We start from the raw sequence: 25,457 nt of genomic DNA, 5'->3' as shown, positions 1-25,457 counted from the left end.
ACAGGGTCGTACAGCACAACAAAACACTTTTAGGCTAGGCCTCAGTGCAATTACATACTACAAAATATCACAGCAGCAATTACATACAACATAGTGCAGGACAACATAGTGCAAGACGGTCACGGTGCAAACCAGGCAACAGACATTAAATAAGCAAGGTAAGAATGTAAAATAGATAACGGTATAGGGTATCAAATATAAAAATATAGGTACGGTATGTACAGTGTGTGTGAATAGCAGAGGTGCAACAGTGGCTGAGGTAGGAACATAGCAGGTAAATGGGGAATGGGACAGGGATAAAGTGCATAGTGCATGGTGCTAATGGGCTGGTGGACTGGTCTCTGGACTGGTGGCAACTCTGAGATATAGTCAGGGGGAGTTTAGTCTATATATGTCCAGTTTGAGGGAAAGTGGCTGGTGATGCCAGTTTAACAGCCCAGGGGGAAAACTGTTCTTGAGTCTTGTGGTTCTGGCTTTGATGTTCCTGTACCTCCTTCCAGATGCCAGAGGCTGGAACAGCCGGTGGCTGGGGTGTGTGGGGTCGGAGGAGATGCAGAGGGCCTTCCTCAAACATCTCTTGTTGTAAAGATCCTGCATGGGTGGGAGGGAAGCCGAGGTGATGCGCTGGGCAGTTTTCACCACTCTCTGCAGGGCCTTGTGTTCAGCAGCAGTAGCACTGCCGTACCAGACCGTCATACAACTGCTCAAAATGCTCTCCACTGTGGATCTGTAAAAGTTACAGAGAAGCTGTTTCTTCCGGCTTTCAAGAGAGGCGGTCGCACTTTATCTCTGCTCCTGCACTCCCTCCCTCCTGCCCTGCTCAGCTTAGATTCTCTGTCTTGTCTTAGTAACCTGACGCTGCTCTTCGAATTTTAACAAGAAAATGGATTTGATCAGGTGGTCTCTCAACGCAATTGACACTATTATTTTCACGAGAAGTCATGGTGCGGGAGAACCCTCATGCCCGGACGGTACGTTCTCATCTGGATATGTGCATGACTCATGGGGGACCTGGCGTAGTTTGTGTCTTGCGCCTCTCTCCCTGGAAGATGTTGAGGACGTGTTCTTATTTGGAATTTTGATCGCGGTGGCTCTGCTGATTGGATTAGGCGTTGCCCTGGTGTATCGGAAAATTGATAGAGTAGAGTCAGCTATTGAGCGTCCACGTCAAGTGCCCCACATGATTGATGCGGTGGGTAGAGCTGTTGGAACACAGACTGTGACTGTTGGAAAAAGCTTGGAGACGATCGTGGATGGTATCAATGCTCTACGTGTGAAGTTGGATCAGTTGGAAGACAGCCGGCTTTAAGAGGAGTTTGTGCTCAAAACGCTCAAGGACGAGCTCCTTGCTAAAATTCTTCATTCATGATTATCTGCATTGGCGCCCAAACAAATTTCTCCCAGAAGGTCGTCATCTTGGTTACCTGCTCCTACCCCCACACAGAGACTGTCAGAGATGGCTCTCGCCTTCCACCGCAAACTTTGACACAAAAACTCTGTGCCAGGCTTCTGGCTCCCCCTCCCTCACTGAATGGATCATGCCTCTCACTGCTTACTGTCTGTGTTATCAATGCTGTATGTGCTATGGGGATTTTTTGCATGCACACAGACTGTTGTCCTGTTCGCGAGAATAATCTGTGGTCATATTTTTTTGTCTCCTCCCAATGTTATCTCTATGTTTTTTTCTGCCTGTGAAGGTGGCGCGTCTGCGTCTGTTACGCTGCGTTACGCTGCCGCCGCTCTGGTTTTTCGGTGCTTTAACACTGGGCCCTGGGCAAGAAAGCATTTCATCTTGTACTTGTACAATGTATGACGAATAAATCTGATTCTGATTCTCTCTTCAGCCGTCGGAGGAAGTGGAGCCTTTGCTGTGCTTTCTTGATGATGTGGGATGTGTTCAGTGACCAGGTGAGAGATCACATCAGTCAAGCACAGAATGTGCAACAAAAAGTTACCAATAAGCTTTGTTCAGCCGCAAAAGCAGCTGGTTCTCAAAGTTCTTTGAGCCAGTGTGTGTTCTTTTTGGCCTCAAGATCAGCCCTACAACACTAAATAGTCTTTCACAGGCTGCTGAAGCAGGGAGTGCCGTATTAAGCTTAAGTGATAGCTGGCACACAGCTGGGAAGGACTTCAGTACCTCTACTGTGTCTCTTGGGCAACCCAGGTATGCATCCAACTGCTGGTTGGTTTCAAGAGGGCTGGTCTTCTTCAAGGAGGAAAAGAAGTCCTCTTCCTCAGATGATTGGGAGCCCTCACTGATGTGATTCTCGGTCTGACAGTTCAAGTGGTTTCTGATATAGTCAAGGCCTGTGGAATAAAAAAACAAAAATCAGTACAACTTAGATTACACGACAGTACTGTAATTATGTATTGGATAGTGGGGTGTGTGAGATTAAATGACATTTCAAACTCATTTCACTGTCTCGATAGAAATTATACGTATTGAGGGGAAGTTGAGAAGTGAGACACCAAATTTGAGGATATTTTCGTCACTTGTCCAGTAGGTCTTAAATGTGGGAACTAAAATGGCTGCGGCTATCAGCTCTGGATCAGTAAGCATCTCTCCGAAGCGTTTTTCAACACCTGAAAGAAGTGCAGCAATCAAAGGCTCGCAGAACTTGGAGGCAACGTTAAGTTGTTGGAGCTTGGTCCTTAGTAGAGTTATGGTGGGGACCAACCATCCCATCTGCACACTGGTTTCGCCTTGAAGAACATCAAGTGCCTTTGCAACTAGGCTCATTGTCTTCGCATATTCTGCAAGAAATGCAAGTTCCACAGGAGTAAACCTGTACAAAGAAGAAAAGACAAACACAACATGGAACATTTAGCCTACTTGATGTAGCATCTTCAACTGGAGGAACTCGTAATTAAAAAGGAAAAATATTGTCATCTGAGACATTTAGAAATGTAGTTGTGTTTCTACAAATCTGAAAGGCAGAAAAAAACTCTTACTTGGGTGTATCTAGTTCACTGCAGACAGCTGCAAGGGCTCCTTCGCCTTGTTCTCTTGTTATTCTCACTATTCTTTCTATGGCTGAGAAGAGTGAATTCCACCTTGTAGCAACAGGCCTTAAGAGTTGGAGTTTGCAGTGGTCTTCAATTACTTCAGATGCAGTGGTTGATCTTGAACTTTTGTTCCACAGGCTAGAGCATTTGGCAAATGTGGACCTTGACACACGCTTGTACAATGGGTTGACGTCTGCTTTCAAAGCATCAACTGTGGACACTAAATTGAGAAGGTGATGGTGCTTGGGTAGCTGGTATTCCAAGTAGTCATCTTCATCCAACAGGGCTCCAGCATCAACAAATTCAACACCCTCAACGCTTTCCTCTTCATCGCCATCATCATTTTGACTGCCATCATCCTCTTCTCCATCACTCTCTCCTACAGGTTCAGGATTGTTGTTCTCATCAGTCTGCCCATAAATTCTGAAGGCTTTCAGGAAGTTTGATCCATTGTCAGTTGTAGTGCGAACAATCTTCTCTCTGATAGTGAATTCTGTGTGAATATCATTAAGGGCACCAGCCAGGGCAGAAAAGGTATGTGACCCTTTAAGTTGCTTGCATGCCAGGGCAGCACAAGATCTCTGCAAGGTCGGGGGGTTAAACCAGTGTGCAGTGACACCAATGAAACTGCGACGGTGTACCATCCAGCAGTCTGTTGTTGTTGCTATGAACTCAATTTCACTAAGGGCAGCTTTCAGTTTTCTTTTCATTTCAATATAGGCCTTTGTGACTTTGTTTACAACAGTAATATGATAAGTAAGTATGATATTTGTATTTGGCCGAAGACGTTGCACAAGATCAATGAAGCCCTGTTGCTGGACATTGTGTGGCGGGTGCAAGCCTTGGACAACAAACTTGAGGACAACTTTATCCATACTTGCCTGGGACACTCTTTGAGTTTCCCACAGCTTGGTTTGTTTGGAGGGGGGGCCAAAGAACCTTCAGTGGTTTACTTCCTCTGGAAAGCCTTGAGTACTTCACTGCAATTTAGGTAGTGAAGGTTTTTATTAGTCTCTATATCTTTTTCTTTAGTACACTTGTTACACACCTGGAATCTTCTTGTGTATGTGTGTGTTCAAATGTAATCATTAGAGCTTACAGAAATAAACATTTTATTATATATATATAAATCAATCTCTGTCTTACCCCATCTTGAAAAACATTCCATATAACTGAACATTAGATATGGAAATAGCTAAGACTGGCACAATACGGAATGAGAATTGCAGCTCTGGGCATGACTTTATTTACTATAAATGTATGTTAGTGTAATGCTAGATTGTAGCAAATGTTTTGCTTGTTACAATTCACCAAAAATACATCTGTTTTACATCCAAAGTTATTCAAACATCTGTGCATGAAAATACATCTAAAGTACAAACATATTCTGTTTACTCCACCAATATACCTGGTCATGCAAAAGTCTAGGACAGGTCCCACTTATAACATAGACCATAATCAATTAGTTAGTACTTCATTAAAGGAGTGTTCATCTATCTGCAAAATGTACATTACATACTGCAACATCATTCAGCATATATTAAGCTAATACTGTGCCATTACTCTTATTAGCTATACAGTACAAAAGTAATTTTGTGCATCATAGCTTTTTCTTTTTTTAAAACAACCATTTAAGACTCTTTGAAAAACTCATTGAAAAGTCACATTACGCATACCAAACAACAAAAAGACTATAGATCCTTGTTCCTTGTGCATGTGATAAATTACATTCTGCACAGTTACCTCAGGATATGTCAACAGAAAATAACAATCATAGAACAATATATATCTATAGTCACCATGACAACAGTTATCATAAGTGTTAGTATTTCAAAGTGCAAACAGAGCAGAGCTCCTAGGTGTGTTAAACCTGATGTGATTCGCTAAAATCTGTGCTCCTTATTTAAAAGGACTTCTGAGTTTAAGGATTTAGCTTTTTGCTGATTCAAAATGTTAAAAACGTTTGACTTTCTTCCTCTCTCTTTCATTTAAAGTGCAGGCACAGTAAGAAATGCACAAACATCTCCATCTTCAAGTAAAATCCATGTTGGGGTTTATTTTGGTCTGGAGGTCTGGCTGGCAGCTCTCAGGTGATCGGGAGGTTCTTCACAAACTCGCTTAGACTCTTGCGGATATTGGAAGGTTGGGAAGCAGCTCAGTCCAGCAGCGCGGGGCCCATGTGAGCATGAAGGGCTTGGCACAGGTGGACAGTGGCCCCCCTCACGCTTCCACCCCTCCCGTGGACCGTACCACTGTTGCTGGAGGTCCCCAGGAGCTACCAGAGCAGAGGGAGCACCTTCTGCTCAACCAGTTGTGGCTTGCGGGGGTAGAGTTCCCTAACCAGCTCTATAAAAAGAACATTTAAAAGGAACAAGGATAAATAAATCAACCCTGGACAGCACTGGGTTATTACAGAAGCATTTTCTTAACCTAGAAAGATTTCATTCAACTAAAGTGACAGTATTTGGTAACTATGGTAACTCTCTGGAATGATTATTATCAATATTATAATTATTATTAATTAATATAGGAATTATAGTATTTCTGGTAAATCTTTTATCTTTTTTTTATCTCTGGCATCTCTTAGCATATCAGTGGAATGACTTTCTGAAAGAATAGTTTTTTGATAAATGCATTTGAATTTGTAGAATATTTCTGTATACACAACCACAAAAGATTAGACACTGTATATTGTTTACTTACCTGCAACTTTATCAACAAGATCCACTTTAGCTTTACTACTGAGATATTGAGCCTTTGTGCAAAACGGTTGAAGTAGTTATCTGAAAAAAAAGACAGATCAAGGATAGTGTTGGTCAAGTTTAGCAATATTTAGCAGGGATGTAGTTTTCCACCATCTTATCAAAGTCGTGGTGGGAGGACAGGAACAGCAGGATACGCCGGCCAAACACAGATGTAAAACGTTGGTTTAAAACACTCAAAATTCAATGAAAAAGATGATCATCACTTTTATATGTTCCAGTGCATAGTGTGGAGGATGGCATAAGGCCTTGCAGCAATCAGATGTAAAACACAATATTTATGAGTGGTTTAAGTTGTAAATCGGTCAGATTTGAGCCGAACACGTCATTCATCTGGTAAAGAGGGTCTTGCTTTCCTCTCTTGTTCCCACTGACTGCTTTTTCTCTGGGTGATGGAAGACATAGTGAGTCTGGTTTGGACCAAGGAGGGCTTCGGGAGCAGTAGCGTGCTTTGATTCGTTTCATCGCTTTGACTTTGATTTCAGGAATAAATGCGGATGTACTGGCTTTGTAATCCAGCATATTTCTGGCATGTGTGGGGAGAAAACTCAGTTTAATTATTTAGAAAGTTGTATTTTATATCTATGAACACTTTTTTTTATATATATATTTAGTTTTCATTTTGTCATTAATCTCAAACATAAACATGGAAGTTGTGTGAAATGTTATCTAAAATAAGAACAGCAAGATACTTTTTTGACCTAAATACCCAAATGAATATATGAAGGCATGGATGTGGAACGTGTAAAGAAGGAATAACAAAAGAAGGAATTATAAGAAGGAACGTATTAGCAACCAACAAAGCCAAGCTGTTTCTTAGCACTTCCATCTCAATGACGGGTTCAACTATTAAAGATAAGATAAGATAAGATAAGATAGTCCTTTATTGATCCCGCAGCGGGGAAATTTGCAATATTACAGCAACAGAGAGGAAGAGACAAGGAGAGGGAGTAAAAAGACAATATATAAGGTAGATAATAATTTAAAAAACAAAAACAAAAAAATTTATGTATACTGGTTACAGAAATATGTGCTATTAAAAATGTAGTAATCTTATGTAAGGTGTTATTGCACATAGAAGTAGTAGCTATTGCACATTAGCCATATTGAAAGAAGAATTGCACAGTTTGTCCGGCATGTGGTAGCAATGTTAAACATTAACTACAGATTATTGAGTGCAGTGCGTGTTGAACAGTCTGACGGTGTGTGGAAGGACCTGCGGTATCTCTCCTTCACGCACCGCGGGTGCAGCAGCCGGGCACTGAAGGAGCTGCTCAGTGCGGTCAGAGAGTGGTGCATGGGGTGGGACAGGTTCTTTAGCATGTGTTTTAGCTTAGACCTCATTCTCCTGTCTCCCACCACCTCCACTGGGTCAAGAGGACACCCGAGGACAGAGCTGGACTTCCTTATGATCCTGTCCAGTCTCTTCCTGTCAGCGGTGGAGATGCTGCTACCCCAGCAGACCACTCCGTAGAATATGGCTGATGCCACCACAGCATCAAAGAAGGACCTCAGGAGTGACCCCTGCACACCAAAGGATCTGAGTCTCCTTAGGAGATACAGTCTGCTCTGACCCTTCCTGTAGAGAGCAGCTGTGTTGTCAGTCCAGTCCAGCTTGTTGTTAAGGTGGACACCAAGGTATTTGTAGGACCAAGTGTGAGAGTGTGCTTATGTGTGTGTGTGTGTGTGTGTGTGTGTGTGTGTGTGTGTGTGTGTCTCAGTCATACAACTTCCTAAAGCATTGATGGTATGTGTCCTACCAAAGGACTTCTCTTTAAACAGAATTATGAAGAGAAGAAATATTGTCTCAACAGAAACATGTCAGAACTGTTCCAAAGAGCAACAGTGATTTACTTATTTATTATTTTTTTCTATCTTATGTAAATGTTTGAAAAAAATTAAAATGGTATATATAATTGGGATGGGTTCAAGGGTTTATATCAAAATGTTTGTCCTAAAAAAAATTATAAAATGCATATATGGAAGTATAAAATGTTTTTGTTTATTCCAAAATGAATCCCACTGATCATAACTTGTCACTGAAGAGTGTAGGAAGGTTACAAAAACTGGACCTCGACTCCAAGTATGCAATGTAATCGGTTTCTTTTCACAGAATAAAAGTTACTAAACTACTCTTGTATCGCTTAGCGGCTACCGAGACGTGTGAGGTGTTGGGCCTGACATCCTCACACCGTCCACTAGGGGCGCTACTGCCGATATGGACGGTCGTGCCAGCGGGACAGAACGTATGAAATCACATGCAGCCATAGCAGCCAGAGAACGCTGCGTAAACAGCAACCAAAGCGTCTTGTTTGGATTCTAAAGTTAGCTAGCGCTACCTTTAACAATCGTGGATCGACAAAGTTTAATACATACAGCTTTATTTCTTGATTTTATATCTGTGTTTAAATTGTATTTAGTTTGACTGGTTATTAAGACCAGTGTGTGATCGTGTCTTGGTGACCATTTAGGCTTTCAGGGTGAACGCTGAATTATAAAGTTCAGTGTGATGGCGAGCTGCTGCAGCTGGTTGAAGAGGTGGCGTAAGCCTGCAAAGTAAGTCAGTGTATTTTGATTATACTGTCCATACATCGCTGATGTCTGAATTGTACTTTAACTTTTAATCCGCACGACCACGTAATTGCCGCGTAGAGGAGCTTAAATCTGTTTTTCTTAATAGTACTATGTATTTAGACAAAGTATTGTATATACAATGGCATACATGTGTTTGTAAATGTGGTCTGTACATTTCTGTACTGATCTGTACTATATGAGGTGTGTTGTGGGTTCCACCTCATCAACTCCTTCAACTGTTCTTTAAGGTTTATATACGGTTAACCCTCAGTCATTAAGGTGTTTGAGAACAAATTGTGATGTATTGACATTTATTGCAATATCATTTTAAATCTAGATTACCATCACTAAGTTAGACTTGACAGTGTTTTCGAGAGACCATTTTGTTCTGAAGAAAATCTGTCTGATTACTGAGAACTAATACCAAGTTCAGAGAAAATTCTTCTTATGTAGGCGACACTATAGACATGATATGTGGTATAGTGAGTGTGTCTTTCTCTTTCAATGTTGGAAACATGGCCTCCACCTTGGAAGCAGTTTAAGTTGGTTTGTGAACACTAACAGAGCACCTCTGTTCTTCATAACATCTCTCTGCTTCAGCCCTGTTTGATGGAGAAATGACCAAAAACACAGTGTGCACACATACTAAACACAAAGCTCCCTCTGTTGGGGGTACAGGTTATTTCTTACCTTTCACTAGCTGTGTAGTGAACTTGGTGAACTTTCTTGGCATGGAAAACTTTGAATTTCATAGTAAAGATCTTTCCAAAACTGGTGCACTCTCACTATTGGCCAATGTTCTACTGTTTCCTGGTGTAAGTTGTTTTATGGTGAGAGTGAATTGGGTCAAATATTAGTTAATCCTAGTTGCAGCTATACCCTAAGAGGTGGAAGACCCAGAGTCTTTCCCTTGATTGAGTATACAGCCCAAACCACAACCCCAATGTAAAGAGTACTCCAAAATCAGTGATAAAGCTTGCTGCCTACTGCTAATTTAGTGTCTAAACACTAACACTGCCCTCCAACAACCTGGCCACTAATCCTTCAGGACTAAAGTGCAAATCCCCAGCTAATCCCAGAATAGTGTGACAGTCCTGGGCCAGAACATTTCACGGGGCAGTGCCCACACGCAGCCTGAGTCATTGTCTGTGCGTGCTATCGATGGAAGGAGGTAGGGCACAGGCGGACCACTAGCAAGAGCTCTGTGCTAGCGTTGTGTTTGTGTGTGCTCACAGGAAGGTGACGTTGTTGATGGTGGGCCTGGACAACGCTGGCAAGACTGCAGCCGTGCGGGGCATTCAGGGAGGTGAGGCTACACTTGGTGTGTGTGAGTGTGTGTGTGTGTGTGTGTGAGTGTGTGTGAGTGTGTGTGAGTGTGTGTGAGTGTGTGTGAGTGTGTGTGAGTGTGTGTGTGTGTGTGAGTGTGTGTGAGTGTGTGTAAGTGTGAGTGTGTGTGGTATGCCATTCATCCATCACCTTAAACTCCTAATGCCAAGGTGCAGATGCCATAGTGTTTTATACCCACCCTTTCATACAGCATATCGTGATTAATATACTGGTTTGTCATTTGTAGCTGCTATTTCTTGCTTTTATTTACTTATTATTCTCTTCTTTTTCAAAGTCTATCTTTTCTTCAAGTTCAGCTCGCTCCAAGGTTAAAGCTACTGTGGGTCGCTAAGCGCACCCTAGTCTCACAGTAACGCATGTCTCTCCCTCAGAGAACCCAGTCAATGTGGCCCCCACGGTGGGCTTCTCCAAGGTGGACCTGAAACGAGGCAAGTTCCAGGTGACCATCTTCGACCTCGGCGGCGGGAAGCGCATCCGCGGCATCTGGGAGAACTACTACTCAGAGTCGCACGGCGTGGTGTTCGTGGTGGACTCCAGCGACATCCAGCGGATCCATGAGACCAGAGCCACCCTGGCCGAGGTCCTCCGACACCCTCGCATCGCCGGCAAGCCCGTGCTAGTGTGAGTGGCACGTCTCTCGTTACGTCTCACACGCGTCTCGCACGCGTCTCACGCACATCTCGTTTCCCGCACCTCCTCGCAGCCTTCAGAGCACCCCTGCACTTCAACACCATAGTTCCTACAACGTCACTGTGAGAAGCACAGACCTTAGATCATCCACATGACATCTCCTGTCATAGATGTTTCTCCAACGTGATATTGTGGTAACAGACATCACGAGACACAACATCGCAGACGGCAGACACCATGAGGATGTATTGGTTGTCCAGTGTCGTTTGTGTTTTGTCCGTGTTAGGCACATACACGCACACACACACACACACACACACACACACACACACACACACACACACACACACACACACCTCTTCAGTGCTCTGAAGTGCAGACCTTGAGTCATGTGTTTGTGACAGCTTTCACTTGGTGGCGTACACATACAGCTCACTCTAACCCCCCTCCCCCTCCCCTTAGACTGGCCAATAAGCAGGACCGGGACGGAGCATTGCTTGAAGCCGAAATCATTGAGAGCCTGTCATTGGAGAAGCTGGTCAATGAGCATAAATGTCGCTGTCAGCTTGTGAGTATTTATTCAGTGAGCATCCTCACAGCAGTGAGAAACTTGGCAGCCTACAAGGTTTTCCTGTGGGGTGGGGGGGTTGCTAGCTTACTGCAGACTTTGGCAGCACTCTGCTAGCTAACAGCAAGGTTGCCATTGATGAGTGAAATCCAGCTGTAGAAAACAAGCCAACGAGACGAGGCTGAACTTGTGCTGACCTCACCAGGAGCCGTGCTCGGCGGTGTTGGGCTACGGCCGGACGGTGGACAAGTCCATCAGGAGAGGCCTGAAATGGCTCCTGAGCAACATCGCCGAGGACTACGAGGCGATCGCCGAGCGCGTGCAGAGGGACACGGCCAAGCAGCGGGCCTGGGAGGAGCAAGACAGGAAGGAGCGAGCAGAACGAGTGAGGAAAATACGGGAGGAGAGGTCAGGAAACCGTGTGTGTGAGAGAGACAGTACTGTTTTGGTTCTGGTGAAATATATATTTTGAAGGGTTTACTCTTCCTGTAGGGACAGGAAAGAGCGTGAGGAGGCGGAGCAGGAAGAGAGGCGAGTGAAGGAGAAGAAGGAGGTGGAGGAGGGTGCCAACATGCCCAACCCGTTCCAGCCAATATACAATGTTGTTCATGAGGCAGGTTTCCCTCCCAGCCAATGAGGTGTTTAATGTGCCTCAATGTTCCTCTTAATCAGACCGCTGTTCAAACTTCAGTTAATTTAGTAAATTATTTCAGGAAGACAATAAGGAGACGGGAAAGGGAGAGGACGCCCTGCAGGGCGGCGCTCTGAATTGCAGGAGCAAACCGAAGGAGGATGTTGAGAGCACCAAATCAGGTCAGAATGTTTCATATGATCCAAATAAAATGTATTAAGTTGTTTTAAAGTGATTACTCTTTTTGCTGTTGTGGAAGGGTGTCTGTTGGGTGTGGGATTACTTATCTCCTTCATCTTGGTAGTACCAGTAACCTAGGCCCACGCTCTAGTCCCCTAGGCCCACACTCTAGTCCCCTAGGCCCACACTCTAGTCCCCTAGGCCCAGGCTCTAGTCCCTTAGGCCCACACTCTAGTCCCCTAGGCCCACGCTCTAGTCCCCTAGGCCCACACTCTAGTCCCCTAGGCCCACGCTCTAGTCCCCTAGGCCCACACTCTAGTCCCCTAGGCCCACGCTCTAGTCCCCTAGGCCCACGCTCTAGTCCCCTAGGCCCACACTCTAGTCCCCTAGGCCCACACTCTAGTCCCCTAGGCCCACACTCTAGTCCCCTAGGCCCACGCTCTAGTCCCCTAGGCCCACACTCTAGTCCCCTAGGCCCACACTCTAGTCCCCTAGGCCCACGCTCTAGTCCCCTAGGTCCACCCTCTAGTCTGTTCTGATCTGCAATACATCCCTCAGCATTTTCCCCTCTTAACACACCTGACTCACCTCAGCAAACACTTGATTAGCTGATGAAATTAATCACTAATGTTAAAACATGACACGCACTAAATTATACAGAGCTGCGGGCTTCTACCAGTAGAACTTGATAGCCTTGCTTTAGATAATTAACCTGAATTAACACTTAAAATTATGACTTTAATAAAAACTACAATTGCTATTTAATTAGGGTCAACAAACAGTCAGCAGAACTGAGACACCCTGGGAAACAGATCGTTGGCTGCCTAATCTAGGCTGCTAAAAGGCTTTATCTCCTCCTCAGGGCCAGCAGACCAAGCCCAAAAGAAGAGCAGGAAACTGCGTCTGAGGTGGAGAAACAACAGGGTTGAACCTCTGAGGGTTGAGGACTCCACCTAGAGCCCCACGCCACCATCTCCACCAGGTGAGAGTTCTAGCCAAACTTACTTAAGCAGCACTGAAACACGTGACACTCACTGGACTTCACTGTTTTTTTGTTTTACACAATGTATAATTTATTTTTTGTAGCATTTATAATTCCAATTGTGCTTGTAGAAAACAATATGTTACCTTATAACTACGGTGAAACCAACATGGAAGTCTACTCCAAAGAATCCCTAATCTGACCTCAGATTTTCAATAACATGCCTTTTGTGTTTTGGTGGAGTTTTTACAAAAGCGTCATTTTACTTCTGTTTGTAATTGGATGGGCAACTCCCAAAGTTTCTAGACTTCCTAAACTTGAGCCGCTTGGAGATACACGGCACTCTGGCACTCTGGTAACTGTTCAATCCCCCCCCAAAAGCGCGTCCTCCTGCATGAGCCACTAACACCTTTTTTCCCCCCTCCCAGTTTTATGTTGTGACCAGGTCTCCTTGCACTCGCCCCGTCACTAACGACCCCCTCGCCGTCTCTCCGATACGATCAGTGCTGAACCAACAAGCGTACTTACTGTTCTACATCCGGTAAGTTCAACCTAATGTTTAAACCAGCTCCAGATTTTTGAATAGTGGAATATTTAGAAAGGCATTTTATACACTTTTATTCCCCCCCCAATCCATCATGTTTAGGTCAACAGATCTTAAACTGAGACTGTAACTCTGTGACCCATGGTCCCGGTCATTGCTCCCCTCGCCCGGTCACCACGGCCAAGGTGAACGGGCCTCAGTTCACCTCCACCTCCTTCATCGGTCCACAGCTTCCTCCTCACATGGCGAAGGTATCACCACACCACTGCACCATGCCAGGAAATCTGACTGGGAACTGGTTGTTATTGTTCACTAGTATAATTGAGAGGGCTGTGTTTTGTTTGTTTACACTGTTAAACTCTTACTTTCTGTTCCTGATATTCAGATTTCCCATAACTGACCGCTGTTCACTTTGCAGAATAACTCTCCCGTGAAGGCTCAAAGCCTGGCAGCAGCAACAGCAGCAGCGTCCCGAAGACGGGCCCTGGATCGGGCCGGGGAAAGACAGCGCGGCCGAGCCAGAGCCAGCCCAGCCCCTGCAGTTCTTCGGCAGTTGAAGTGGACATCGGTGGAGAACCCATGCCACGACAGCCTAAGAAGAAAAGGCCAAGACACTAACATCATTATTATTATGATTATATTACACTTACTATAATATTTACTATTACTTCTACATTTCTATAATCATTAACTTCATATTTTACAATTAGATATTCTGTATTTGTCACGGTACGCCGGCCCCCTACCGGTCGCCTCCGTCCACAGTGGCAGTTGTCGTTGTTGTTGTTGTTGTTGTTGTGGTGTTTGTCCCTGAGGTGGGCGGAGCCCGCGATCCGTCTCACCTGAGGGTGAGCTAATGTATGTTTTGTGTTCTGTGTTTCAGCTCCTGGACTGCAGGGGGTGTGTCCCTGGCCTTGTGCCTGCCTTCCTGCCCCTTCATGTTTTGTGTGCTGCCGCTGTGTGCCACACACCTAGTGGAGGGGAGTGTGGCTTGGTGGGGGGGGGTCTGTCACCGTACGGCGGCCCCCTACCGGTCACATCCATCCACAGCGGCAGTTGTCGTTGTTGTGGTGTTTGTCCCTCAGGTGGGCGGAGCCCGCGATCTGTCTCACCTGAGGGTCGTTTGTTTGTGGTCTTGTCTCGGGGTGTTTCTCTGTGTGATGTTTGTGTGAAGAGTTCCGCCGTGCTTATGTGTTGTGTGTGTGGCACGGCGAGGACCAGGGCTGTCTTCCCTGAGAAAACTCTTCATGTTGTGTGGGTGTTTAAAGTGTGTACGTATGAACGGGACGTGTGGATCAGTGTGCGTGCTCGTTATGTTAAATGTTAAATGTTTTGTGTGTGACGCTGATACCGCTAGTCACTGTCGCCTCGCTCCCCGTGTTGTCTTGTGTTTCATGTGGGGAGCGACTGCGAACATGAGCGGCGCGTCACTATTTTGTATGTATGTAGAGCGCGCATTTGTGGGTCCCGTCTGTTCGTTATTTGTACTGTTTTTTTGTGTCTAGTCTTTGCGTGTTTGTTTTGTCCTAGCGTGTTTGTGATTTGTTATGTTAAATGTAATTCCACGCATGCTCCTCCCCTTAAATGTGTGTTGGGGGGGACCGGCTGTGGTCTCGTGCCACGGAGTGTGGCACGGAGGGCGTAGCTCCCGAGGGAGGCCCTGACCAGGAACGTGGGGGGTTCTCCTGATTTGGAGGAGACCCCTCCCCCATGGTAGGGGGATCAGGGTAAGTGCGCATGTGTGTTTTGTGTTGGTGTGTGTATGGGTGTGTGTGTATGTGTGTGTTTTTTATGTGCAGGTCTTCTCCCTGGCGGCGGATCGTGGTTTTCCTGGACCTTGTGGGGGTTTCTACCTGGCAGGAGCCCCCTTATGTTGTGGGGTGACCGGAGCCTGGTCTTAAAGAGCCCCTCCCTATAGGGCTGGGCCCCCCGGCTGTTTGGTGACCATGGGGCTCTGGTCTGAAGAGCTCCTGCTGAAGATGCAGATTCTCCCTCCTGCCCGGGGTGACCAGGAGGCCCTTGGGGCTGTACCCCAGCCCGCGATGGGGGTGCTCTGGGCCTCGGTCTCTGGCGCTCCATGGTTGGGTGGAGGAGTCCACCTCGTGATGGGAGGCCCCGGCTGGGGCTGACTCCCCAAGTAGCTGGGGTGACCCCTAGCAGAAGGCAGGGGTCAGCTCCGGGAGGAGGTAGGTCCAGGAGGGGACCTAGCCACACCCCAGGGAGGTAACCTGCACATACGTACACCACGGACGAATAAGGAGCCGTAGCTCCTCGTCCTCACACCTGTGGGGCTAAGCGGCCAAATGCCGGTTAGGGCGTGAGAGCCCTGTGACCGACTGGGGCGTGGTTTTGTGTTGTTGACGGCCCAGTCGGTCCAGGTTCCCGCCCAGGTAGGTGAACTAATGTATGTTTTGTGTTCTGTGTTTCAGCTGCTGGACTGCAGGGGGTGTGTCCCTGCCTTCCTGCCCCTTCATGTTTTGTGTGCTGCCGCTGTGTGCCACACACCTAGTGGAGGGGAGTGTGGCTTGGTGGGGGGGGGGGTCTGTCTCCGTACGGCGGCCCCCTACCGGTCGCATCCATCCACAGCGGCAGTTGTCGTTGTTGTGGTGTTCGTCCCTCAGGTGGGCGGAGCCCGCGATCCGTCTCACCTGAGGGTCGTTTGTTCGTGGTCATGTCTCGTGGTAAGTGTTTCTCTGTGTGATGTTTGTGTGAAGAGTTCCGCCGTGCTTATGTGTTGTGTGTGTGGCACGGCGAGGACCAGGGCTGTCTTCCCTGGGAAAACTCTTCATATTGTGTGGGTGTTTAAAGTGTGTACGTATGAACGGGACGTGTGGATCAGTGTGCGTGCTCGTTATGTTAAATGTTAAATGGTTTGTGTGTGACGCTGATACCGCTCGTCACTGTCGCCTCGCTCCCCGTGTTGTCTTGTGTTTCATGTGGGGAGCGACTGCGAACATGAGCGGCGCATCACTATTTTGTATGTACGTAGAGCGCGCATTTGTGGGTCCCATCTGTTCGTTATTTGTATTTGTTCGTTATTTTTTTGTGTCTAGTCTTTGCGTGTGTGTTTTGTCCTAGCGTGTTTGTGATTTGTTATGTTAAATGTAATTTCACGCATGCTCCTCCCCTTAAATGTGTGTTGGGGGGACCGGCTGTGGTCCATCGCACGGGACCACAGCCAGTCCCCCCCAACACACAGGGCGTAGCTCCCGAGGGAGGCCCTGACCAGGAATGTGGGGGGTTCTCCTGAATTGGAGGAGACCCCTCCCCCATGGTAGGGGGATCAGGGTAAGTGTGCGTGTGTGTTTTGTTTTGGTGTGTGTATGGGTGTGTGTGTGTATGTGTGTGCAGTGGCGGACTTTGCAATTTGGGGGCTCAAGCTGAATTTAGCTAGGGGGCCAATCAACATTAATATGCGAGAAATAAGTTAGCTAGTCAGGGGGGGGCCCTACAGTGGGCTGCAGTGGGAGGGGCCCAAGGCAATTGCCTACCAATGCCTCTATGCAAAGACCGCCTCTGTGTGTGTGTATGTGTGTGTGTGTGTGCGCGTTTGTGCACAGGGTGTGTGTGAGGCGTCTAGTGCAGTAGTGTAGAAGTTCTTGTAGTTAGTGCATGTCTCTTTCTGCTCGCAACTTTCTCCTTTCAGCTACTGCCGCTGGCTAGCCCCCTCACCAGGGGTAAAACGAGGAGCTGAGTGCGTAAGTCTCCTCTGCCAGTACACAGCCTGTCCACCGCCAAGACTCCTGCAGTGCCTCCTCGCGGCCACACACGTAAACTGGGTCCTCGTGGTCCCAGGCTAAACTGCAGGGGATCTCGGAGCAGCAGTGGGCCCCAGAGATGCGGTGTGTAGGCCCACCACAGGGTGGACACGTCCTAGCACCCATCAACCACTGCCCCAACTATGGGCAAATAGCCCCACTGCCTTGTGGGTAGCCTTTTTTCAGGCAAGGGCTAAGGGAGCACACCCTGACAGAAAAGTAAGGCGCTGGTGGCGCGCAATAGGCGGACCTGAACAGAAACAGGACCCGGCAGCCTCCTGCAGATAGCGCACCCCCTACAGCACTTAAAAATCTCCTGGCGCAGGTATCCACCTCTGACCAATGGTGATATTACCGATCCACATCTGGTTGAAGTCTGACAGCGATGGGGTGTCTGGCGACGGGGGCAGGTTTGAATTGGCTGGGAGCTCCTAGTCAGAGCCCTACATGTCAGCGTCATAGGGTATTGGTCGCTCACAGCTGGGGCTGAGTGGCAGCTGTTCTCGCCAGACCCCTGTGTGACTGAGCAGCCCTATTTAGGGACCGGACTGTTCACCTCAGTTTTGAGGAGGGACCTTGAAAAGGTGGTCTAAAAAATGCCCGCATAACTTGTACCTGGACAGGCTACCTCACCTGCCGGGTTATTCCATATCTGTGGTCGAAAAAGGAAAAATCGACGAAATATTGTAGAAGTGTTTTTCTTTGAATTTCCTCATAGCTACAATTGATAACAAAAATGAGAAAATAAATAAAACAAGGAGAGGGTCAAGGGGGAAAGGTGGAAAGATCAAGAAGAAGACTACAAGAAGAGAGATCCAGTCTGTTAGGAGAATAAAGGTAAGTGTAAAAATGAAATAACTGCTCCAGGGAAAACACCTGATTGTCTGGACAACAAGGAGGTAAACCTCACACAAAGATAAACATACACATACAAAATTTCTTCACTCAGTATGTGGATGCTGGCCTCTAACCCAGCAAAAGACATTCATCCCATGTTGATAACACATTTGCTAATTTGCTGTCATCGACCTGTTCAATAGCTATTAATATCAACAACATTCAAACTTACAGTTCAGCTGAAAAACATTCACCTGGTATTACCATGTAATATTTAATTAGAGTTTATTGATAAATTCTTTCTTTTTGCAGAAGCATCTTTCAAGAGTGCTGAGGTTGTGGCCTTTGAGGACATCGAACAGGCAAATATAAGCACTATGCAACCACCCAGTGAGTCAAGCACATGTACATCACATCCCATAATACTGGGATGATACTGGTATTATGTTTTACCATAATATTCGCTCCAGGGGGATAAAAGGTCCAGGAGTGCAGAGTCTTTTTCTTCTTTGAATTTCCTCATAGCTACAACTGAGAAAAGAAAAACAAGGAGAGGGTCAAGGGGGAAAGGTCGGAAAATCAACTACAGGAAGAGAGATCCAGCCTGTGAGGAGAATAAAGGTAAGAGTAAGAATGAAATAACTGCTCCAGAAAAATCACCTGATTGTCTGGAAGATAGTGAGGCAAACCTCACACAAAGATAAACACATACACACAAAATCTCTGCTGAATGAGTTGAACATGTGATAAAAAGATTTATTTGAATTTGGTGTGTGTGTATAACTTTGACTCAGTCCCTATCATGACTCCACTCTATGGTAGGTGCAGGACGGCCACTTGCCCAACACTAGAGCTCCTCCTCCAGCTCTGCTACTGCTGTGATCTCCTGCACAACTGACACACCGCAGATTCCTGGACAAACTACACACGCACATAAACACAAAAATACACACATGGTGCAAATAAACTACAGCATTATGAAAATGAATTCACTTGTGACAATTCTTCTTAATAACATGAGATTCAGTGTCAGTGACTGTTTAAAGTCCAGTATTCTGCGATATATTGTTAACTAAACACAAAAAATATATTGATGACTTAAATAGCAATATTAAATGAGACCTAACTGTTCACTGTTCACTTTAGGTGATTAAACTATAAACAGGTGTGCGTGACAAGTGGTGATTGTGGTTTCATTCATGAATGAATGAAATGAAAATTTAATTTGGTCCATTCCACAGCTTTTTTTAAAATAATGCCCCGGGTACAGCCGCTAACTCCTCCCTTTGGACGTGTATGTCTCCCATGTGGAGTTGGAGTATTTGGGGGATGGCGGTGTGGAGAGAGGGGAGCCCCATGTCTTCTATTCAGGGGGGGGAGTTAGAATGCTCAGAAGAGGAAGATCTGGAGATGGAGCAACCCCCCCCCCCCCCCCCCCCCCCCCCCCCCCCCCACCTCTGCCTCTGATGGTGGAGACATGCACACTCAACAAAGAGAAGGTGCACAGAGGCATGCAATCCCGGCCCGTCTAACATACCATAACATCATAACGTCATAACATACCCTGGTCAAGAAGGCTGGAGACCTCCCTCCAGATACCAGTGGGGGATCTACCAGGACCCAGAAAGCAGCTACGCAGGTGCTAAGGCAGCTGGTGCGGAGGCTGGGGTGTGCTCTGAGAGGGTGTCCAGGGGTGGTGGACAACTCCCAGCTGCTCTTACTCCCAGTGTGCCTCTCCGAGGCTCAGTCCCAACCGTCGCAGGGTTTCCTCCCTTGCGGCGTTTAGGGGTTTGCCGCCCCTGCTCGGTACAGGGGTTCAGGGGTAATAATAATACCTCCTCTGCACCCCAGCCTCATCTGTGCCATGTTTTCTAAGGTGGGAGAAAGAGTAAGCCAAAGAAGAAACAAGATTAGTCCCCATACAGTTGAGAAACTTTTATTCTTAAATAAAAATTGTTCTTTGTAACATTGTTCATCTGGTCTCAGTTTATTGAGCATGTTTGTGTCGTCATGTATAAGTCCATCTTGGTGTGGATTTATAAACATGAGTTCTTTATGCAATTCCTGTACAGTCCCAAACTTCTTGATAGTTGGTAATGTTATACATGAGTCCTTTATGTAATTCCTGTTTAGTCCTATCCATCATCCTTTATCCATCATCCACACTGGTTACTCAGGGCAGTGGGTTGATCCTCCATCATATTTGGTTAGGCAGGAGGTGGCTGGCCCAGGATGGATCTTTGGAAAGGCTCGTCTCTCCTCATCTCGATGTGCCTCGAGTAGGCAGGCAGCCATGTGGAGAAGATAGAACAGGGAAAATTAGCTCTGTATAAGGACATATACGTGACAGATGAAATTATAAACATTTCTGGAGTGTGGCAGCAACTCCTTCATTAAACTAAATTACTACAGCCTAGCTTAAAAAGGCAGACCCAAAAGGTAACATAGACTTGGGAGCATTCTGAGACATTAGCATCCATCCACTGCACTGTCAACAAACTTGAGTGACCATGTGCAGTGACAGAATGACAGCACCAGCGCTCCAGTCTACCATAAAACCCTTCGCCTATGAACCCCTGGATCTGTACCTTTATCTAAGGGGGCTTATTAGTTACCAAACGCTAAACTTAATAAGTGGGTTTTCAACCTAGACTTAAAGATTGAGACTGTGTCAGAGTCCGGGACGCATTTTGGAAGATTATTCCAAAGCTGGGGGGGGCTTACAAGAAAAGGCTCTTCCCCCTGCTGTTACTTTATTAATTGTTGGAACTAACCAATCTACTCAGAAGAATCTCATTATCAAGACTGCTTAAAAACATTTTGAGATTTGCATATAGTCTGGTTGTCACATGTCAATCAATAGCTCTGAGGTGTGGCCAAATTTACTTCAGCAGCTATATCTCAGCAATGCTTTGACCAATCTTCATGAAAATTGATCAGCTAATAGGGCACATGACTTTGAGGTCACAGGTCCAAGATGGCCACGATTGTCCAATAGGGGGCGCTATAACATGGGAAAAACTGTTTCTCAGAAACCATTAGACACAACAAGCCAAAACTTTACATGCATCATCAGGGGCCCAAGTGGTATCAAGGCACACAATGATGACATCATCACTCAAAAAAACATGGCCCCCATGAGCCAATTAATTTAAATTTTTATTAATTGGCCATTTGACAGACTTACTATTGGCCAATCAACATGAAACCTCACCACTGTGCATATCTCAAGACTCTGTTACGCTGTGCAGTTTCGAAACATTTGTGAAAACCATGCATAACACCTCCATATTTTCGCTTAGGATTATGAAACTTGATTCTTTTGATTCCTTGCACTACACCTGACAACTTTGCAATTACAAGTTCTATTTAAAAATGCATAGTTTTGTCACATTCATCAATTGTTTGAAAACAGCTCTTTACGAACTAGTCCTAGGAATTTTATCCAATTATGGCAAAATTGGTATGAACATAATCTGTAGACTCTGGAGGTAAAAACTGCCTCCATAACTTTGCAGTTACATCTCATAACAAAAAGTGCACTGCCTGACCAGAAATAAACCTTTTATTTCACCAAAATGTCCTATTTCATTTCTGAGATTAATGAGATATCAGTATGGTAGTACTTGGGCTCCATCTAGTGGCCAAATTCCAGAACTGAATAAAAACTATTGCTCACATGAAATACCACACAAACACACCACAAAGCTGATCTCAGCATGTGATTTAGTTCTGTGATCTAATAATTTCAGTGGCATTTTTTTCCACTGAAACAGCTTTCTTTCAACTTTTGGGTCTAAAGGACCTTTTGGGCTTCTTTATGCCTATTAAGGCCAAAAAGCCTATTCGTGTGTGAACCCGCTTGCGGCTATATTTGCATTTGCAACTGTTGCTTCATTCATCATAGCTTGAATAAAATATTTCGGAAGAAAACGTGTATCAAAATATTTTGGTTGTCTGAAAAGTTTGGTGTACATACTAAATACTAATCATCATATACCTGCAGACTCACTTATTTACAGCGCAACTTTTAATATGAAGGCCTGAAAAACATCCTTAACCAGTCATTAAGACTTATGCACTTAAAAATTCCTTAAGTATGGGAACAGAATTCATAAGGAAGTCATACATGATTTTGCTTGTTTGACCTGTTCAGACAACAAGAATTCCTTTTGGCTCTCTTTTGCCATCCTAGAAAAAAAAGTGGCTAATACTGAGCACTTGAGAACTCTCCAGGATGATACAGAGACCACACGCCTCATCAAGAATCCTCCACTAAGATGAGACAAAACCATCAAAGATATGCTCATTATGCATGAGATAAATTATCATTTGGAAAATTACTGGCACTGTAGCTTGCAACCGCTCTAGATGTTGCACACAAATTTATGAAAAAAAATCTGAACTTTTCTCAAACAGAGAAATCAGAACTTTCTTTTACCACACACTGTTTCTCATGCAGGATCCTATATTACTTGCAAGAGATAATCGAGAGAAGGCTTACTTATTGATTTGTTGAACACTCTAGTTAACACTTTCGCATCCCACTTGCAATCTATTTCTACTATTATGGGATGCCTATTCAAATAGATTGCAAGTTGGATGTTTTATGATTACCGATCCCACTTGCAATCTATTTCCACTATTATGGGATGCCTATTCAAATAGATTGCAAGTGGGATGTTTTGTGATTACCGATCCCACTCTCTCTCTTTTCACACACACACACACACAAACTCTCTCTCTCTTCACACACACACACACACACACAAACACTCTCTCTCTCTCTCTCTCTCTTCACACACACACACTCTCTCTCTCTCCACACAAACACACAAACACTCTATCTCTCTTCACACACACACACACACACACTCTCTCTCTCTCAACAGACACACAAACACAAACACACTCTCTCTCTCTTCACACACACACACAAACACTCTCTCTTCACACACACACAAACCCTCTCTCTCTCCACACACACACAAACACTTTCTCTCTCTTCACACACACAAACACACTCTCTCTCTCTTCACACACACACATACTCTCTCTCTCCCACTTCCAATCTATTTCTACTATTATGGGATGCCTATTCAAATAGATTGCAAGTGGGATGTTTTGTGATTACCGATCCCACTTCCAATCTATTGCCAGTATGTTCAAATAGATTGCAAGTGGGATGTTTTGTGATTACCGATCACACTTGCAATCTATTTCTACTATTATGGGATGCCTATTCAAATAGATTGCAAGTGGGATGTTTTGTGATTACCGATCCCACTTCCAATCTATTTGAATGGGATCCCACTTCCAATCTATTTTCATGTGTCAAGTAGATTGGAATTGGGATGATTCATGATTACCATCCCTCTTCCAATACACACACATACACACTCACTCATACACACTCACTCACACACACACACACACAAATTCATACACACACTCACTCACTCACACACACACATACACACTCATGCACACACACTCACTCACACACACACTCACACACACATACACACTCACTCACACACACACACACACTCTCTCTCACACACACACACACACACACACACACACACACACACACACACACACACACACACACACACACACACACACACACACACACACACCACACACACACACACATGTCAGAGTCCCCCTGACTCACTGTGTGAGTTTGATTAAATTTGCACAAAGTAAAAATTTTGGCTGAAAAAACTGCATCCCAATTCCAATCAATTCAAATCAATTGGGATGATTTGTACTTACCAATCCCACTTCCAATCTATTTGAATAGGATCCCACTTCCAATTTATTTTCATGTGCCAAATAACTTGGAATTAGGATGCCATTCACATAGATTGACTTCTAAGTATTTTATTTAAAATAAATGACTGAAACACTTCAAAAACCATTTATTCATGTTCCCCATGTCTGGTTTATGCAAGCTAACTCCTAGGCGATTTCTCATGTAAAATTACAAAAAATTATCAGTGTTTTGAAACGTCTGAACTTGGCAGCGAATAGCTCCGCCATTATGATGCTAACTTCCGCTAGCATCTATATGGGATTTCGCATATAACGTTAGCATCAAGCTAACTCCTAGGCGATGTGCATGTTACAATAAAGCTTTGAATCCTTTGAATCAAGCAAATTGTGTTGTATTATTTCTTAGCTAACCAGCACAGTCAATAACACAATATATAATGAGTAGTTCTAGCCTGCTGTTTAGATCACAAACAATTATCAGTGTTTTGAAACGTCTGAACTTGGCAAAGAATAGCTCCGCCATGATAATGCTAACTTCCGCTAGCATCTATATGGGATTTCGCATATAACGTTAGCATCAAGCTAACTCCTAGGCGATTTCTCATGTAACATAAGCAGATATCTAAATCCAAAGGGATCTCCCATATAATATTAGCATCAAGCTAATTGTTACAGAAGTGGTGAAGTGCAGAACCAGCAGATTAAAGAACTCTTTTCCCCACTGCCATCAGACTCTCAAACTCTTTTTTTGCACTGTCATTTGCACTACACTATGGGCTACAGCAATATATTTATATTTATTACTAAGGAATCCCATGTTGGTGGAGGGAACAGTGGTGATGAGGAGGTGTTGGGTAGAAGTTAAAGAAAGGAATACGGAAGGACAAGTGGTCCCCAAATGTATGAACATTTGTGTTTAAACTTTAGGCCTATGCCTACAGCGCAATAGCTTAGGCTATTGGCTGCCAAACGCCAACGCTTCGCGCTACGGACTTGCAACTTGGGATCCTGCATCAGGCCATCACAGAGATGACCTCCACCGATTTTGGGACCTCTACGTCAAAATTTGGGCCCTCAGCGTCCCCAAATGTATGCACATTTGTGTTTAAACTTTAGGCCTACGATTACAGGGCAATAGCTTATTGGCTGCCAAACGCCAACGCTTCGAGCTACGGATTTGCAACTTGGGATCCTGCATCAGGCCTTCAGAGAGACGACCTGGACCTATTTTGGGACCCCTATGTCAAAATTTTGGCCCCTCAGCGTCCCCAAATGTATGAACATTTGTGTTTGACCTTTAGGCCTACGACTACAGCGCAATAGCTTATTGGCTGCCAAACGCCAACGCTTCGAGCTACGGACTTGCAACTCAGGATCCTGCATCGGGCCATTACAGAGATGACCGCGACCAATTTTGGGACCTCTACATCACATTTTGGCCCCTCAGCGTCCCCAAATGTATGAACATTTGTGTTTAAACTTTAGGCCTACGACTACAGCACAATAGCTTATTGGCTGCCAAACGCCAACGCTTCGAGCTACAGAGTTGCAACTCAGGATCCTGCATCGGGCCATCACAGAGACGACCTGGACTGATTTTGGGACCTCTATGTCATTTTTTGGCCCCTCAGCGTACCCAAATATATGCTTGTGACCGCTCTGTTAGAAAAAAAACACATTCAAAACTTAGCCACGCCCAAACCGTATGACCTAGGGGTCTGTGCTCGGAGTATGTTCATCAGTGGGTGGCGTATAATAACACTCTGGAAGCACGTGCAGATACGTGCAGGTTTGGTCCTTCAGGGGCCCCACACTCATGGTCTTGTGCTTTAAAAGTGTTAGAAGAGATTCTGCCTA

At 45.2% G+C, this 25,457-nt stretch overlaps 1 protein-coding gene across 1 annotated transcript; it reads left to right on the top strand.

Moving 5' to 3' along the window:
- The first annotated feature begins 7,989 nt into the window (after positions 1-7,989).
- On the top strand, positions 7,990-18,807 carry LOC143480779 (ADP-ribosylation factor-like protein 13B). The gene is made up of 13 exons (XM_076978611.1): positions 7,990-8,324; positions 9,578-9,648; positions 10,061-10,310; positions 10,782-10,887; positions 11,093-11,295; positions 11,380-11,504; positions 11,605-11,700; positions 12,561-12,680; positions 13,109-13,221; positions 13,327-13,475; positions 13,643-18,209; positions 18,345-18,440; positions 18,642-18,807. The coding sequence occupies exons 1-8, from the start codon at positions 8,278-8,280 to the stop codon at positions 12,653-12,655; spliced, it is 993 nt and encodes a 330-aa protein (XP_076834726.1). The 5' UTR covers positions 7,990-8,277; the 3' UTR covers positions 12,656-12,680; positions 13,109-13,221; positions 13,327-13,475; positions 13,643-18,209; positions 18,345-18,440; positions 18,642-18,807.
- Positions 18,808-25,457: the final 6,650 nt, after the last annotated feature.

This window comes from Brachyhypopomus gauderio, chromosome 17, assembly GCF_052324685.1.
Source record: "Brachyhypopomus gauderio isolate BG-103 chromosome 17, BGAUD_0.2, whole genome shotgun sequence".
NCBI classification, from domain to species: Eukaryota; Metazoa; Chordata; class Actinopteri; order Gymnotiformes; family Hypopomidae; genus Brachyhypopomus; species Brachyhypopomus gauderio.
The sequence above is the reverse complement of the archived record's forward strand: the minus strand, read 5'-3'. Positions and strand labels throughout refer to the sequence as shown.

Excerpts from the sequence above, each read along its gene's own strand:
- LOC143480779 (XM_076978611.1), top strand. The coding sequence starts at position 8,278 with ATGGCGAGCTGCTGCAGCTGGTTGAAGAGGTGGCGTAAGCCTGCAAA. Across the intron at positions 10,888-11,092 it reads ATAAATGTCGCTGTCAGCTT|GAGCCGTGCTCGGCGGTGTT; the intron begins GTGAGTATTTAT and ends TGACCTCACCAG. Across the intron at positions 11,701-12,560 it reads TGTTGAGAGCACCAAATCAG|GGCCAGCAGACCAAGCCCAA; the intron begins GTCAGAATGTTT and ends TCTCCTCCTCAG.